We start from the raw sequence: 17500 nt of genomic DNA on the forward strand, positions 1-17500 counted from the left end.
GTCGGTTAATTATGCAGATTTGATAGTAATTGAGGGGTCTGTTTGGTCTCCCCGTTATCTCAGCAGATAGAGGGGCTCCGCTGTCGAGGGCGGGTCAGGGACCAGTACCAGGCTCCGCCTCATTATCGCCGCTCTTCATATCTCACGTGTACCTACAGATTTAAGGCTGGATTGATAAAAATAGTTTTATGCGACAATATTTTGTGGTATTTTGCCCAGTTGTGTTCGGGTTATTTCCTGGACAGTCATCGTGTCCTCTCGTGTCCCTTTTCATTGTCAGCATCCGAGACGTCTTGTTCAGAAGTGACGGTTATGGGCTCTGATGGCGGGCGTAACGTGGGGGTCTGGGAACGGAACAGATGTCCCCCCCCGTACCCCCTCGGCGCTCAGTGACACGTTTCAGCTTCGATAACCGGTCACGCATGAGACGTCCCAGAGACACGTCCAATCAGGGCTCGGCCACTCACGCGTCGTCTCTCACGGCCACGCCCACTGCTTCCTGTGACCAGATACGCCTTCAGGGGCCGAGTGTGGGGAACTTTATCAGGGTCCAAATGTCAGGATTCACATGGACGCTGGACATTGACGATCATTAACATCACAGCCAATCTCCAGTTCCAGTTTATCAAGTTTCCAGATGGCTGTCAATCAATTGGCCCCTCAATCAATTCAATCAATCTTGATCAGTCACTGTTCATTATCAGTGTCTGAATTCATGGCGGGACAGATTGGGACGCAGAGACACAAATGTTCACATAGAAATAAAGTGGGCGGCTTTGTGTTTAAATTGCGCATAAACAGGTAATTTAACGTAAATCTGCACCCCTTCACACAGACTCACGTCCTTTTATTCCACTCGTACGTCATTTCTGTCATTCTAGGTTTCCGTGGTAACTTCACAACAGACTGATTTGATTGTGTGTGAGTGTGTGTGAGTGTGTGTGTACTCCTGTGTGTAAATGAAGACGCTCGGTCGGGGGAGTGGGCGGGGCCTTCAGCTCCCGGATGTTTAAATTAATCCAGTTATCAGATGAATGGGCGCAGTGTAGTTCAACAGAAGCTGCATTTAAACCCTGATCATGACGGAGGGGTCTGAGGTCGCGACCCCTGAAATGGACCAGTTTGGTCCACGTTTAACGTGGAAATCGATCCGGTCGAGGCAGCGACAGGACGTCCCCGTCCTCACCTGTGAAACGTGCTGCAGCGAGGACGAGCGTTGGACTCTTTTTCTGCTTCCTCTCCCTCATCTTCTTGTCGTTTGGCGCGGCGCTGGCGGCTCGTATCGATCCGGCCAATAAAACCATTAGGAGCAGACAGGTTCGCTCCTGCGGGGTCGGGGCCGGGACATCGGACGTTTACGAGCTGATTTACACACATCTACACGCCTCCGCCGACTGTCTATAAAACCCTGCGTCCCCCCTCCACACCTGTAGGGGGCGCTGCAACGCCCCGCCCTGCCTGTGTGGTGTCTAGTTCTCGACGTTGTTCTGCAGCCTCAGCGTAGGGAGCACAACAGCCGACGTGTTATCCGCCATTGTTCTATGTAGGACACGTTTGGGGTTAAAGGTCAGGCTGGAGGTTGAGGTGAAATTCGCTCTGGAAGGTCCCCAGATCGGACAGAAATGTCCCCGTTCTGACGAAACGTGTTCCTGTGTGGGCGGGGGGCTGGCTGGGTACTTCCTCCTGGTGTAATAACCTGAAACGAGCGGGAAAATCCCCACTTCCTGTTCCTGGCGTGTTGTGGATGCGAGGACGAGTGGGGACGAGGACGAGCGGGGACGAGCCCAGCGCCTCTCCTGCGATTAGGACGGAGCGCTTAACCAGAGCGGACAGGCGGAGAATAGAGGGAATTAGGGGGCGCGGGGGAGCGGAGGCGGGTAACAACTCTGTCACGGCGGAGGGGGCGAGGAACAAACACGGGGGCGGGGGAACAAAGAGAGGGGGCGGAGCCAAGGAGCTCGGAGACGTTTGATCAACGTTCCGTCGTGCCAACTCTCTGATCCCAATCTCCTCAGCGGGGGTCCGAAGGGGACCCTCTTATCAGCCCGGGGCCTCGGCTTATCAGCAGCCAGAGGTCCGGGGGACCAATACAGTCGCCGTGGTTACGGCCTCTGTAGGTTGCGTAATGTGAAAACGGGAAGATTCCGGCACCTCGCAGGAAGTGAGAAGGCGGACGTGGGCCAGAAAATCAATATCACTTCATCAGCAACTTCTTGCTGTGTGCCGATGTGGTCAATCGGCAACGTTTATCATCGTGGTCGAAGGTCCTTTTAACAGCGGGAACTGGTACCAACAATCGTCCTTTCTTCGTTTAAACAGCCTGGGACTGATCACTTCTCCGCCCGAGCGATGCAGACCTCACAGAGCAAACGTCTCCGAAGCACGGAGCAGATATCCTGGGCTCCTCGGCAGACACCTGCCCCCTCATGGCCGGCAGGGGAACTGCGTCCTGCGCCAGTAAATAGCCAGTAGCTCCTGGTTGTAATCACATCTCCGTGTTCCTCGGTTCCTCTGGGTTCACGTGACCCGTTGGCACCACCGCAGCAGATCAGTAGCCGTGCTGTTAATCCGGCCCGAGCCGGTTACTTCCCGCCAGCTCCATCCGTTATGGAGGCGGACGCGAGAACGGGTCCTGGGAGAGCCGGGGAACGGCGGCGGTAATGACGGCCACGGCAGCCTTCCTGACTGATGCCTCAGACGCGGTTTCAGCTCAGAGGAGCCATCATCATCACCATCATCATCATCACCGCCGCCACGGCGGAGCGGTGTAGGTGTAGCGCAGGAAGTATGGGCCGCAGCCCACGTCTAGCTGCTCTGGTCGTGGTTACGTTCACTAGAAGGTCCATCAACAGGGCGTGATTCATCTCCACGCCGTGGGAGCTCCGGTGGTGGGCGGGTGGGTTTGAACCGGCCACATGAGAAGGAGTAAAAGTGCAGGAACAGGTACGAATGGCGTCCCGGACACCGGATCAGCCTTGGGGAGAAGGTCCAGCTGGTACAACTAGTACGAAGGACCGAGAATTCACCCACGGAGAACCTTCTCAGCACCTTTCCTGGACCAGAGACCAAGCAAGACCTCCGTTTCCAGAGTAACGTCTCCACCACGTTTCAGGCTCACCATACACACACGCCCCACACTGGGAACGGCGTGAGGAGGTGAAACTGGAGGAGATGTTGTCCTCCTGCGCCGGAGCGAGGACAGGCCAGGTCCGGCTCATGCAGCACTCACTCAGAGGCGAGATGGACGAGGGAGGTGTGGACGGGACCTGGTGCTGCTGTCGACGGTCTCGGTGACCCGGGTCACGCATGCAGGAGATGGAGGACGTCCTGCTGGGATCTTGGTGGTCTTTCCCTGCTGCTGCCCACAGTTACTGGGTCCAAACCAACTTCTTACCATTGTGGCCCTGAGCAGGAACCTCTTGAATGTCTGTGGACGTCAGATTCACCAGTAGTGGTCCCCACACGAGTATGGACGTTGATGACCAAGCAGGTTGTGGAATTTATTTTCGAGTAAATTGAACGCACGAGCTGCCAATCAAGCCTACAGGCTCCTCCCATCTAAAAAACCCGGAATTCAGTCCAAGTTGAAGCGTCGTTACGAGGTGACGCGCTCACTCGGTGAGAAGTGGTGACCCGATCCCGCGAGCCACCTGAAGATGAGCGCCATCAGCCTGGAGCCCGTCTAGAACGTCTAGAATCTGCTGAGGTGCTGCCGCCTCGTTCCGGGAAGGGTATTTTTGGAACCTGCTGTGTCATTAGAGCCCTTCTGTCCCTGTAGTTATCGCGGGGGGCGGGGTGCTGGGGGCGGGGTGCTGCTGGAACCCGGGACTTTGCCGGGTGGAGCGGGGTTTTGGTTTTTAGGAGCAGATGACGGCGGCTCTGGGTCTCTTGCTACTGTGGGATGCAGAAATGGAGGCTTTGATGTGTGGACGGTGGTCCAGGGGTTCCAGACTCCGCCTACTGCCCCGCCCGCGGAGCAGTGGGCTAAAACTGGCAACTTTCAGCCGGGGCAGGTCGGCTTCCTCCCCCAAAACACCCACGTCCTGCGTGGAGGAACATGATCTGGTGCCGAACACCAGAGGTCCACACATTTAATCCTGAATTCTGAACACGGAGGACTTGTTTGAGCGACGGTGAACATCACACCGCGCTGGAAGGTTGAAGCTGAACTGTTGAATGTTCCTCTGGAGTTCTGTGTGTGAGGTGTGTGTGTGTGTGTGTGTGTGTGGTGTGAGGTGTGTGTGTGTGTGTGTGTGTGAGTGTGTGTGTGTGTGTGTGAGGTGTGTGTGTGTGTGTGTGTGTCTTTTTATAACAGTAGGGACGAGAGACCAGAGCTCCTCTTTAATCAGCGGACGGCAGGAGGCGGGCTGAGGTGCGGACTGTAACGCGATAGCTGCTCCGTGCACACGCCGCTGCACACACACCTACACACACACACACACACACTCTCACTCCCTCTCTCTCCCCTCCCTCTCTCGCTCTCTCAGTCTCTCTCTCCCCTCTCCAGATCTACCCTTCCCCTCTCTCTCTCTCTCCCTTCTCTCTCTCTCTCTACCCTCCTTCTCTCACACACTCTCTCTCTCTCAGTCTCTCTCTCACTCTCCCGCTCAACCCCCTCTCTCTCTCTCTCTCTCTCTACCCTCCTTCTCTCACACTCTCTCTCTCTCTCAGTCTCTCTCTCACTCTCCCGCTCAACCCCCTCTCTCTCTCTCTCTCTCTCTCTCTCTCTCTCTCCGGACAGGCTGCCTGCTCAGCGCGGATCTCCGCCACTTCCTCCCCGGCAGCGAGGCGCGTTGTGCGGCGTGGATCGGACCGGGGACCCGGGCTGGAATTTCGCGACATGCCCGAGATCCGCTTTTACTTGTAATCTGCGCTCAGACACGATGGATTTACTGTCGCGGATCCGCGGATATTTGGTCCTGGCGGCGATTTTATCTCCGGCGGCTTCCGCGGACGAAGGTAACTAATAAATAGCAATTAAAACGCGATTATTCATAAAGTCGAGTTTTCCCACTTATTCACTCCACTGTCGCCGCGAACAGAACTTTTAGGGCGATTTGTCTCCCCGTGTGTGGCGGGGGTTTGGTGGCCGGAGACGGTCTCTGTCCCCCGGGCTTTAATTTAACAATCCGCTCATTATTCATCTCGTCTGGTGGTGACATGTCCCATGTCCCATGTCCCTCCGGCCGAGATCTGCTGCTTTTCTCCTGCTTTTAGTGTAAAAGATGCTCTGCAGGATCAATTATTTTATTCAACATTTCCATCTGCTAAAAATAAAAAAGTTGAACATTTCCGAGACGGAATATGACGAGTTTGGTGTTTCGTTCCTGTTACCAGTCGGACACGCGACAGTGTGGAGGTGTGTGTGTGAGGTGTGTGTGGAGTGTGTGTGGAGTGTGTGTGTGTGTGTGTGTGAGATGTGTGTGTGGAGTGTGTGTGTGTGAGATGTGTGTGTGGAGTGTGTGTGTGTGAGATGTGTGTGGAGTGTGTGTGTGAGGTGTGTGTGGAGTGTGTGTGGAGTGTGTGTGTGAGATGTGTGTGTGGAGTGTGTGTGTGAGGTGTGTGTGGAGTGTGTGTGTGTGAGATGTGTGTGTGGAGTGTGTGTGGAGTGTGTGTGTGAGATGTGTGTGTGGTGTGTGTATCGTGAGCCTGGTGTTGATGTTTAAAAGAATTCGTCGTTTTCGACACTTGCTCCCGTTTCTGTCCAGGTTCTGTACCGTTCATGTACCGTTTTTCTCCTATTTATGTACCGATTCTGTCCTGTTTTTCTCCGGGTTCTGTCCTGTTTTTGTGCCGGTTCTGTCCCGTTTTTGTCCCGATTCTGTCCTGTTTTTGTCCCCGTTCTGTCCCGGTTTTGTCCCGTTTATGTCCCGTTTTCGTCCCGGTTTGTTCCTTTTTTGTCCTGGTTCTGCCCCGTTTTCGTCCTGTATTTTTCCCGGTTCTGTCCCTTTTTGTCCAGGTTCTGTCCCGTTGTTGTCTTGTTATAGTCCTGGTTCTGTCTTGTTTCTGTCCCGGTTCTGTCCTGTTTTTGTCCCTTTTTTTGTCCTGGTTCTGTCCTGTTTCTGTCCCGTTTTTTGTCCTGTATTTGTCCCGGTTCTGTCCATTTTTGGTCCAGGTTCTGTCCGGTTTTGTCATTTTTTGTCCTGGTTCTGTCCCGTTTTCGTCCCGGTTCTGTCCCATTTTTATCCTGTTTTTTGTCCTGGGTCTGTCCCATTTTTGTCCCTTTTTTGTCCTAGTTCTGTCCTGTTTCTGTCCCGTTTTTGTCCCGGTTCTGTCCTGTTTTGTCCCGGTTCTGTCCCGGTTCTGTCCCTTTTTGTCCAGGTTCTGTCCCGTTGTTGTCTTGTTATAGTCCTGGTTCTGTCCTGTTATTGTCCCTTTTTTTGTCCTGGTTCTGTCCCGTTTTTTGTCCTGTATTTGTCCCGGTTCTGTCCATTTTTGGTCCAGGTTCTGTCCGGTTTTGTCCTTTTTTGTCCTGGTTCTGTCCCGTTTTCATCCCGGTTCTGTCCCATTTTTATCCTGTTTTTTGTCCTGGGTCTGTCCCGTTTTTGTCCCGGTTCTGTCCCTTTTTTTTCCTAGTTCTGTCCTGTTTCTGTCCCGTTTTTGTCCAGGTTCTGTCCCGTTTTTGTCTTGTTATAGTACTGGTTCTGTCCTGTTTCTGTCCCATTTTTGTCCCGGTTCTGTCCTGTTTTTGTCCCGGTTCTGTCCCATTTTTATCCTGTTTTTTGTCCTGGGTCTGTCCCATTTTTGTCCTGGTTCTGTCCCGTTTTGTCCTGGTTCTGTCCTGGTTCTGTCCCGGTTCTGTGACTATGTCTAGGTGTCTGAGAATCTGTGTAAATCTGCAGCGTCACCATCTGTATCCGCGCAGCCCCCCGCCACCGTCACCACCGGGGACCGTGACCCCGATTTAGAGCCCAGAGACACGGCGCTTCTGGGTAAAAACTAAACAACATTCGGGATTTACTGGGTGGAGTGTGTATGTGTGTGTGTGTGTGAAGAGTGTGTGCATGTGTGTGTATGTATGTCTCTGTGTGTGGAGTGTGTGAGTGTATGTCTGTGTGTGTGTGTGTGTGTGTGTGTGTGTGTGTGTGTGAGTGTGTGTGTGTGTGATGAAAGGCAGATGTAGATCTTTGGCAGCCCCTCATCTGGAACTTGGGCTCAGCGTGCCAGAGTACTGTGTTCGTAACACACACACACACACACACACACACACACACACACACACACACACACACACACATATACGCCATACACACACACACACACACACACACATATACTCCACACACACACACATACATACACACACGCTTTTGTCAGCTGGAGGGATGTGCATCAGAGGCAGATCTTGGTCGGATCTGAGGAGGGTGGCCCCTCCCCTTATTTCCCATTGGACAATGGTCCTGAACACTTCACCTGACCTGCTGCTGATCCTGGAACAGCGTCGGCGCTCAGGATCGTTCAAAAGAGAAGAGCGAAGGGCAAGAAGGAACAGCGCAGAATATTCTGTACGTGGCGTGAAATTCAAAACGGGCAAAAAAAGGGCATAAATAAAGTGACAGGCGCCCGGGAGGAGCAGTGTGTGGGGGCGGGACCTTCATGAAGGGGACCCCAGTGTCACCTTGGCGGCTCGGGATTCGAACCGGCGACCTTCTGATTACGGCGCCGCTTCCTGAACCGCCAGACCACCGCTGGGTTTGTGTGTGTGGGTCGGGAAAGGTCGCCTGTGAAAGGTCAGGCCTGTTTCTTACCTGCGTGCGGGGGGCGGGGCCACGCCGCCACTTCCTGTCTGAGGTGGGAACGTGAGGCGTGGACCGTAGGCTGCATCAGAGGAGCATGATGAAGGTGTAATTGTTTGCAGACACAGACCCCAAACTGTCAGTCACAGGCTCATCACCAGGTTGGTGTGTGTGTGTGTGTGTGTGTGTGTGTGTGTGTGTGTGAGAGTGTGTGTGTGTGTGTGGCAGTTTACAGTAACTAGCTGAGTTTTATTTTTAGCATGGAAAGCACCTACACACACACGGCGAAATGGCGGTGAAGCAGTGACACGCCTCTGCCGAGGATGCTGGGATATTTACCGGCAGAACGCCGTTCGCTCAGCGCCGTAATGAGGAACGAGGAACCTATCAATTATTAGGATGCAGGGAGGGGACAGTTTGATCAGAAAAGTCCCCTTTGTGGTGGATTTTGTCTGGGGGGGTGATGTTCTTTACACACACACACACACACACACACACACACTTCCTGTCACTGCTTCCTAATAGTCCCTCATAATGAGGCTATTATTCCGGGGAACCTACAGTAGAAGCTTCCTAAACACACACACCCTCCTATCCGGGCAGTTCTGAGACAGGCGGTCACATGACCGCTAGTTTGCTGCGCTGCAGGGTGCTCTGGGAACGTTTAGCGGGATTTTGCAGTGCGAGGCCACGCCCCCTCTCCCATGTAATTGGTGGATTGTGTGTGCGCAGCTCCAGTGCATCATAATGAATGAACGTGGGCGGAGTTCCTGCAGGATGGTCATCTAACACTCTCCCTCCGCCCGTCTGCTGCAGGTGAGAAGTGTGGGGGCGTGATGGACGCCAGCGATGCGGGGTACATCACCACGCCCGGGTACCCGCTGGAGTACCCGCCCCACCTGAACTGCCGCTGGGTCATCACGGCTCCCGAACCCTCGCAGCGCATCGTCCTCAACTTCAACCCGCACTTCGAGCTGGAGAAGCTGGACTGCAGGTGTGTTGGTTTAGGATCTTGCAGCTTCTCAGCATTTCACACTGTTCTGCGCTGGTTTCCAATGGAGAGACGCCATTTCCAATGTCCCTGTCCCCATAACCACACACACACACACTTACACACACACACACAATGCTCCGAGATTCGTCTCCGTCCCAGAGCTTTAATTAAATATCTGATCGTCCATCTGGCCTGAGTCCTCCCCCTGTTGGTGGGTGGTGGAAGTGCAGTTGTTTACCAGCCCTGCCTTCACCTGGCCGTCGCTCCGACCAATCAGAGCACAGACATGAATTTTCCACATTTCTGTGTGGACCCTCTTAATATATTTCTAAAAGGTAATATTTCTGATGTGATATATTCATTTCATGTCTTGGTGAAAATGACTGATTATTTTACCCAGTGTCTGACTGTTTCTGTCACATTGTCATTTGCGTAAATGACATTAAATATCCCTCCATTAATAATTCAGCAAATCATCTTGACTTCATCATAACTGATGGTGTAAATGAGCACATTTGTTCTCGTGCTTTGTGCCTGAAATTTGTTTAATTGATTGATTCATTAATGATTGACTTCACAGCCCATTAATTTATACCCTGCTGTACATCGGTGTTCTGGAGGACGTCTCCGTTGGCCTCCTTCTTCGGTGACATTTTTTACTGGTTATACACCACCTTTGGAATATACTTGAGACATGAAATGGGTTTTGAGTAAAACAAAAAAAAAAATTCTAATAATCATTAACAAACTTTGAAATGATGATTTCAAACCCAGAAGACTCTGGACTAAATGTTGCTTATGAAGCTCCTCCCGGCTGTATGTACAGTATGCAGATGTTCCATCATTATTTCAGCCATTTCCAGCCATTTCAGGGTTCGTTAACAACCCAGAAAAGTCGTGGAATTTATAAAGTTTTGGAATATGAAATAAACATATAAAGTTCTGGAAAAGTGAAATCTGATTAACGCATGAATGTATAATGAAGTACGTTGTTCCTATAAGACTACGTTAGAAACATTTTTTCTACGTTTACAACTGCAACGGTGTGTACGATCTTTTCACGCCTGCTTTATGTAGTGAACCACGTCATGTCGAACTTCCTCAGCCGCGTCGTGATGTTTACAGCAGAACCTGTCCGCCCGCTCCAACTGGGAGGAGAACCGCTGTCCGGGTCGTCATATTAACAATGACTGGTTTTCATATTTAGCATAGAAATTTCATGAGTGATTTAATTAGCAATGAAGGAGGCGCCACTCAGGTCCCCTTCTGCAAGGTACTGTCCCCACCGGGCTCACATGTGACAAATAGTCACTTTCACTTCACAATGTCTGGAGTTCTGACCCGTCCGAGGTCTTTCTAACGGACCAAACCGTCGTTTGACGTCTGGACCGTTGTTCTGACCCGTCCGAGGTCTTTCTAACGGACCAAACCGTCGTTTGACGTCTGGACCGTTGTTCTGACCCGTCCGAGGTCTTTCTAACGGACCAAACCGTCGTTTGACGTCTGGACCGAATTTCTGACCCGTCCGAGGTCTTTCTAACGGACCAAACCGTCGTTTGACGTCTGGACCGTTGTTCTGACCCGTCCGAGGTCTCTCTAACGGACCAAACCGTCGTTTGACGTCTGGACCGAATTTCTGACCCGTCCGAGGTCTTTCTAACGGACCAAACCGTCGTTTGACCTCTGGACCGAAGTTCTGACCCGTCCGAGGTCTTTCTAACGGACCAAACTGTCGTTTAACATCTGGGCCGAAGTTCTGACCCGTCCGAGGTCTTTATAATGGACCAATCTGTTGACATCTTGACCGGAGTTCTGACACGTCCAAGGTCTTTCCAACGGACCAAACCGTCGTTTAATGTCTGGGCTGAAGTTCTGACCCATCCGAGGTCTTTCCAACGGACCAAACCATCATTTAACATCTGGACTGAAGTTCTGACCCGTCCAAGGTCTTTCCAACGAACCAAACCGTCGTTTAATGTCTGGGCTGAGGTTCTGACCCGTCCGAGGTCTTTCTAATGGACCAATCTGTTGACGTCTGGACCGGAGTTCTGACCCGTCCAAGATCTTTCCAACGGCCAAACCGTTGTTTGACATCTGGACCGAAGTTCTGACCCATCTGAGGTCTTTCTAACGGACCAAACCGTCATTTAACGTCTGGACTGAAGTTCTGACCCATCCAAGGTCTTTCCAATGGACCAAACCATCGTTTGACGTCTGGACCAAGGTTCTGACCTGTCTGAGGTCTTTCCAACGGCCCAAACCGTTGTTTAGCGTCTGGACTAAAGTTCTGACCCGTCTGAGGTCTTTCTAATAGACCATTCTGTTGTTTGACGTCTGGACTGAAGTTCTGACCCGTCCGAGGTCTTTTCAACAGACCCAACCGTCCTTTGACATCTGGACCGAAGTTCTGACCCGTCCGAGGTCTTTCCAACGGACCAATCCGTCGTTTGACATCTGGACCGAAGTTCTGACCCGTCCGAGGTCTTTCTAACGGACCAAACCGTCGTTTAACGTCTGGGCCGAAGTTCTGACCCGTCCGAGGTCTTTATAATGGACCAATCTGTTGACATCTGGACCGGAGTTCTGACATGTCCAAGGTCTTTCCAACGGACCAAACAGTCGTTTAACGTCTGGGCCGAAGTTCTGACCCGTCCGAGGTCTTTATAATGGACCAATCTGTTGACATCTGGACCGGAGTTCTGACACGTCCAAGGTCTTTCCAACGGACCAAACCATCATTTAACATCTGGACTGAAGTTCTGACCCGTCCAAGGTCTTTCCAACGGACCAAACCGTCGTTTAATGTCTGGGCTGAAGTTCTGACCCGTCTGAGGTCTTTCTAAAGGACCAAACCGTCATTTAACGTCTGGACTGAAGTCCTGACCCGTCCAAGGTCTTTCCAATGGACCAAACCATTGTTTGACGTCTGGACTAAAGTTCTGACCCGTCTGAGGTCTTTCTAATAGACCATTCTGTTGTTTGACGTCTGGACTGAAGTTCTGACCCGTCCAAGATCTTTCCAACGGCCAAACCGTTGTTTGACATCTGGACTGAAGTTCTGACCCATCTGAGGTCTTTCTAACGGACCAAACCGTCATTTAACGTCTGGACTGAAGTTCTGACCCGTCCAAGGTCTTTCCAATGGACCAAACCATCGGTTAGCGTCTGGACTAAAGTTCTGACCTGTCTGAGGTCTTTCTAATAGACCATTCTGTTGTTTGACGTCTGGACTGAAGTTCTGACCCGTCTGAGGTGGTTTCCCATTGAAGCTTTTGATTGTTGGAGTAGAAAGTAGTAAATCAGGCTGCTGGTGAGGAGAAGGACCTCCTGTCCACCGTGACATTTTGACAAGGTCCTTCCTCCAGTTAAAGAGCGCCTCTCTCCACACGCCGGCCGTGTGCCATTTATTAACATTTCAGCGCCGTTAATTATACATGAGTGTGTTTTTTGAAGACGGATTTGTGGGGAGCGGCTCCCTTTGTTGGAAATTGGGACATGAATTTTTCAGCTGCTGGAGAAACGGAGGGGCGGGAAAGTTGGGGATCTTTCCATCCGCAGATATCCATTAAAAACATCTCAGTCCTTCGTCTCCGCACTTTTCCCTGACGTTCACGCACGTGTTCTTACGAGGAACGTCCCCCAAGAAGCGTTTTACGGATCCGTGCGCCTTTATTTATTTAGAGTGCAGGGCAGATGGAGATCTCCAGACCAGGATGGGCTCCTGTCAGGAACCCTGTGGAGAAGGAGCTCCAGGAAGATTGTAGTCGGTGTGCATCATCGGTAGATTCGTAACCAGCAGCCGGCTGCCTGCACTGGAGCTGGTGTTTGGCCTAATTTTATATCAAATTCAAATTCAAATGTTATTTGTCGCGTGCGCAGTCATACACGATATGATATGTAGTGAAATGCGTTTGCGACTGATTCAGACCTCAATAATAAAGCAGATCATGCAAAATTTCGATCATTTCTTGGAAATTTTTTTATCCACCCAAATGAAATATTGGTCCAATTTTTAAAGGAATCAGTTGTAGTTTGTGGAACAAATGGTGAAAGTGAGAAATGAAGAGATGCAGGGGTGCTGCAGAGGTCAGGGTTCAGGGGGTCACATGCCCCTGCCGCTCCTCGGCTCCGTATCGGAGCTACGAATTATTTGTTTACAGATCGGCGCCGCTGTTGTGGTGTGATTTGGGGGTCACCCCCCCAGACCGCTGTCCCTCTCGCCCGCGGCCCTGATGGCTGGAGTCGGGACATGGGGAACCTGCCCCCCCCAGAGTGCGTCTTTTTTTAACTCAGAAGGGGCAGTGGTGGCCTAGCGGTTAATGAAGCGGCCCCGTAATCAGAAGGTTGCCGGTTCGAATCCCGACCCGCCAAGGTGCCACTGAGGTGCCACTGAGGTGCCACTGAGCAAAGCGCCGTCCCCACACACTGCTCCCCGGGCGCCTGTCATGGTGCCCACTGCTCACTCAGGGTGATGGGTTAAATGCAGAGAACACATTTCACTGTGTGCACCCAGTGCTGTGCTGTGTATCACAATGACAATCACTTCACTATCACACACTCACGTGAGGGAAGTGTGAAAGCGAGGCTGGCGTCGGGACTGGTGAACATTGGCTCCATTCAGACGCCGCTGCTCGCCTCTCGCCCTGCGGCACAACACATTTCATCTGGGGGGGGACGACAGGGACGCTTTTGTTGACCCGAGATAATTCTCTTTTGTGCCGGACTTGAAGGTGTGTGTGTGTGTGTGTGTTGGTGGGCGGTTTATCAGAATGAATTAAGGTCAGTCGAAGGCTGAAGGTCCAGTAAGATGAAACGTGTGGGTGGAGCTAAATACTTACGTACAATCTCTTAAAAATGTAGAAAGTTGTTTAGTATCTAGTGAAGCGAACGCTTGTGTAAAGTATCGCTGCTGATAACGGCGTATCTGAGGTTCTGGCAGCAGCGTGGAACGTTCCAGGCCAGGAACCGTCTCGGTTCGGAGGTTATTAATCGGCGGGATTTTCCTGCTGTAATTAACAGTGGAGTAGAAACGATCTCTCCTCTACAGTCCTGATAAGCGCCGCTTTCGTTGTGTGTGGGTGGATGGATGGATGGAGCTTCACCTCTCCTCATCTCCACCTTCATCCTCAGGTTATGTACTTTGCAGTCTCTTGTTCTCATTTATTAACAGGCGATAAAGCGTAATTTATGTGTTTTCCATAGTAATGTGTGTGTGTGTGTGTTGTAAATGTTTAGATGTTGTGTGTGTGAGGGAGAAGAATTCTGTGTGTCTTGTATATGGATGGGCTGTGTGCTTTCATGGTAATACGTGTGTGTGTGTGTGTGTGTATTTGGCAGTTGTGAGAAATTTGACTCTTCATCTGTCAGCCGGTAGACATAAAAAGTGCCGAGTCAGCATTCGAGCTGAAGGCTGGTGTGTGTGTGTGTGTGTGTGTGAGTGCGTGCGTGTGTGTCTCATCTTAAACTCTCATGACGAGTCGACTCCCCTCTCGCTGCGGTCGCCGCTCCGCATTTTAATTCCTCTGATGGTTCCGGAAGCGTCTGGATTCCCGCCAGCGGCTGCTGCCCCCACAGGGTCATAAATAGATTGGCGGTGAATAAACATAATAAAGGCTGGAGGATGCATCATCATATATCTGAGCACGCCAGCAGGTGTGTGAGTAGGACACGCCCACACAGCTGAAGGCCAGGTACAGTTTACAGACGTTGTGGGAATGTTGCTGTAACGCTCGTGTGTGTGTGTGTGTGTGTGTGTGTGAGTGAGCGCTAATCATGATATCACCGTCTCTCTCCGATGTGTGTTTCCTGGGTCATTATGGATAATCGATGAGACCAAGGGGCTCGAAGGCGGGTGCAGCTCTGAGATCAGCACCCACAGCGCCGCCACGCACCAGCCAAGCCGTGATACCCATAATGCTCTGCTCTCGGTTACTCGGTGGAGTTTTACAATTTTTTTTATGCACATTTGGAAAACCATGTAAACTCCAATATTTTTCAGGGTTAGAGGTCATGATCCCCTGCAAATGTTCTTCTTCTTCTGCCTCAGTTTATTCTAAAAACCGTATATGGTGTGGTGTGGTGGGGGGGGGGGAGAACTCACGTTCACACTAAATTGTTCACATCCACTGTGGCTCAGACACCCACAGACCAACTCTGCTGTGTTCCAGAGGGCGTGGCAGGTGTGTGTGTGATGGAGACATGCAGGTGTGAAGAATACTCCTGCCTGAAAGACTGGATGTGTGAAAGGCAATTAACACACAGTCCACGTGGGAGGGCTGTGTGTGTGTGTGTGTGTGTGTGTGTGTGAGGTGGGGGTAACACATCTGCACCTCTGCCCTGCTCTCGTCAGACGGACTTTCTCCAGAGACACACACTCTCTCTCTCTCTCTCTCTTACACCCCCCCAAGTAAACAGATGTGTGTGTGTGTGTGTGTGTGTGTGTACGTTGTTTTTTTCCATTGCAGTTATGCATGCTCTAATTCCGGGGTTGCTTGTTGTGTTTGTGCTCTCTGTGTGGTGGTTTTACTGGCAGATACACACACACACACACACACACACACACAAATATTTCAGCCTCCAGACATTCCCTCCAAACGGCTGAACCATGGCAACCAGCAGCCAATAATAAGATCTATAAAAATCTGATTACTGCCTGTGTGCGGCGTGAGACTCAGCTGCTGCAACTCAACGCCTCTACTTTCTTAAATAACTGTAGTGTACACACACACACACACACACACACACACACACACACAGATCAGGGTATGATCAGAATCAGAGGGAGTGGAATCTCGTTGGTGTGTCTACAGGTTGGGTGTGTGGTTGATCTCACCTGCCAGTGTCAGTCACTGGGAGACTGCAGTGTCAGGTTCTTGTGTGTGTGTGTGTGTGTGTGTGTGAACCCCGGAGAATCGCGCCGTCACATCACCCCGGAGCTGCTGTTATTTTGGGATGTGGGTTCAGTTGGGTTCTAACGGGATCAGCGCTGACGAACAGCCCGCCCCCCAGCAGTGAGGTCACGCTGGGGCGCAAAGCATGATGGGAACTGGAGGTGTGAGCCTGGGGCCCTCATTTATCCTTCCTCTTTCCAGACACACACACAACAAGCCCATCTTTGTGTAAATCCCCAAACAAAGAGTTTCTGTATAAGCCCTGACACACACGCCTGGATTCGTGTGTGCGGTAGTGAAGAACTTCTGAGGACCTGGAGAGGAGAAGATCCTCTGCTGAGATGCGTTTCTTCTGAAGGGAACGGAGATCAGAGCTGCCGTGTGTGTGTTTAAAACACGTTTTATTGCCTGAAACTGAGAGAAAGCGAGGAACAGCTCGTTATTCCGAGGTGCCACTGAGGTCACCAGAGCTGCTCATCGTGTCACATTATTCCAGTACGTGTGTGTTTTAGATGATTAGATGTGTGTTTAGCGTTAGCATTAGCTGCTAGCTGTATTTACATTTACGGCATTTACCAGACGTCCTTATCCAGAGTAGTTACAGGGACAGTCCCCCCCCGGAGACACTCATGGTTTGAACCTGGGACTATGTGCAGGTGTGTTAGCAGCACAACTGGTTGAAGTATGAAGAGAGCATGAAAATATTGAAATCCGGGCTGGAGTTGGACATGGGCGTGGGGTAGAAGTAAGGAGTGACATGACTGTGTCTCTGATGGCTTTCTGTGCCTCCACCTCAGGTACGACTTCATCGAGATTCGGGACGGGAACTCCGAGTCGGCCGACCTGCTGGGGAAGCACTGCAGCAACATCGCGCCCCCCGCCATCATCTCCTCTGGGCCCGTCCTCCACATCAAGTTCGTCTCCGACTACGCCCACCAGGGCGCTGGCTTCTCGCTGCGCTACGAGATCTTCAAAACGGGTGAGGGCTTGTTCTGCGCCGTCAGGTCTCTGGTGGCGCGTGGCTGGGTGGAGGACTTGGTGAAGGTGGAACCTGGGTAGAGCCATCTCTGCCAGTCGTCAACGGGGCTTTCTGATTGGTCAACTGCTCTGATGGCCTGATGTACAAAGAGAAAGTAATATTTAGTATTGCGGTGATGTCTGCATGTCCCCCTAAACTCGTCTCAACTGGTATCACATCCCACCTACTAGACAAGTGTTCTGGAAGCAAACGTTCCCATTGGCTGCTGGGCCTGACACACCCGTGTCACTGCAACGTTCTCACACTCATCTGGTGCTGCTTAGTGGTGAACCCCCCCCCCCCAGTACGGTGTTGAAGAGCGAGGAAGAGGAGCAGGAACAGACGGAACACGTGTTCTCCTCACATTCCTGGAGTTCCTCTTTAATTGAGTCCTGATCTGCAGAGTGGGGCTGAGGTTACTACCACAACAGACGTGGTGGTCCACGGTTCCTACAGCAACCTGCAGTTAGAACGCTCAACAGAAGTTTCATTCGAGTGTGGAACAGAGACGTAATGAAGGTCTGGATTCAAACACACAACATGCTCACATTCCAAATTCCAGCAAGTAAAAGCACGAGATAAGAACCGTTCAGGACAAGATGTTGCGCTCCATACTACTACATCAAACATCACGTTCTTTTCAGGGGAGCCGTAATCTACACCATGAAATTATACAAGTTACACATTTAATCCCTTGGTCCTCATAAAGCTTGTGTGTGTGTGTGTGTGTGTGTGTGTGTGTGTAAGGGAGGAAGGAATATGGACAGGGAATTCTTTTGGCTCTGGATGGAGAACACAGCCTGACTTTACAAGAAAAATATCTCAAATTCCACTGTTTAGATGTTGAGGTTTATAGAGCGCG

At 51.4% G+C, this 17500-nt stretch overlaps 1 protein-coding gene across 2 annotated transcripts in view; it reads left to right on the plus strand.

Moving 5' to 3' along the window:
* Positions 1-2542: 2542 nt before the first annotated feature.
* The window catches only part of LOC114796671 (neuropilin-2-like), a 49020-nt gene continuing 34062 nt past the window's right edge, over positions 2543-17500 (plus strand). The window contains exons 1-5 of one of the 2 annotated variants that reach the window (XM_028991077.1): positions 2544-4228; positions 4273-4372; positions 4742-4959; positions 8553-8730; positions 16418-16599. In XM_028991077.1, the coding sequence (XP_028846910.1) occupies positions 4177-4228; positions 4273-4372; positions 4742-4959; positions 8553-8730; positions 16418-16599 (730 nt within the window). In that variant the 5' untranslated portion in view covers positions 2544-4176. Of the gene's footprint in view, positions 4373-4741; positions 4960-8552; positions 8731-16417; positions 16600-17500 lie in introns of both variants that reach the window. The other variant, XM_028991078.1, reaches the window with a different exon arrangement.

The sequence above is a fragment of the Denticeps clupeoides genome, chromosome 9 (genome assembly GCF_900700375.1).
Source record: "Denticeps clupeoides chromosome 9, fDenClu1.1, whole genome shotgun sequence".
Taxonomy (NCBI): Eukaryota; Metazoa; Chordata; class Actinopteri; order Clupeiformes; family Denticipitidae; genus Denticeps; species Denticeps clupeoides.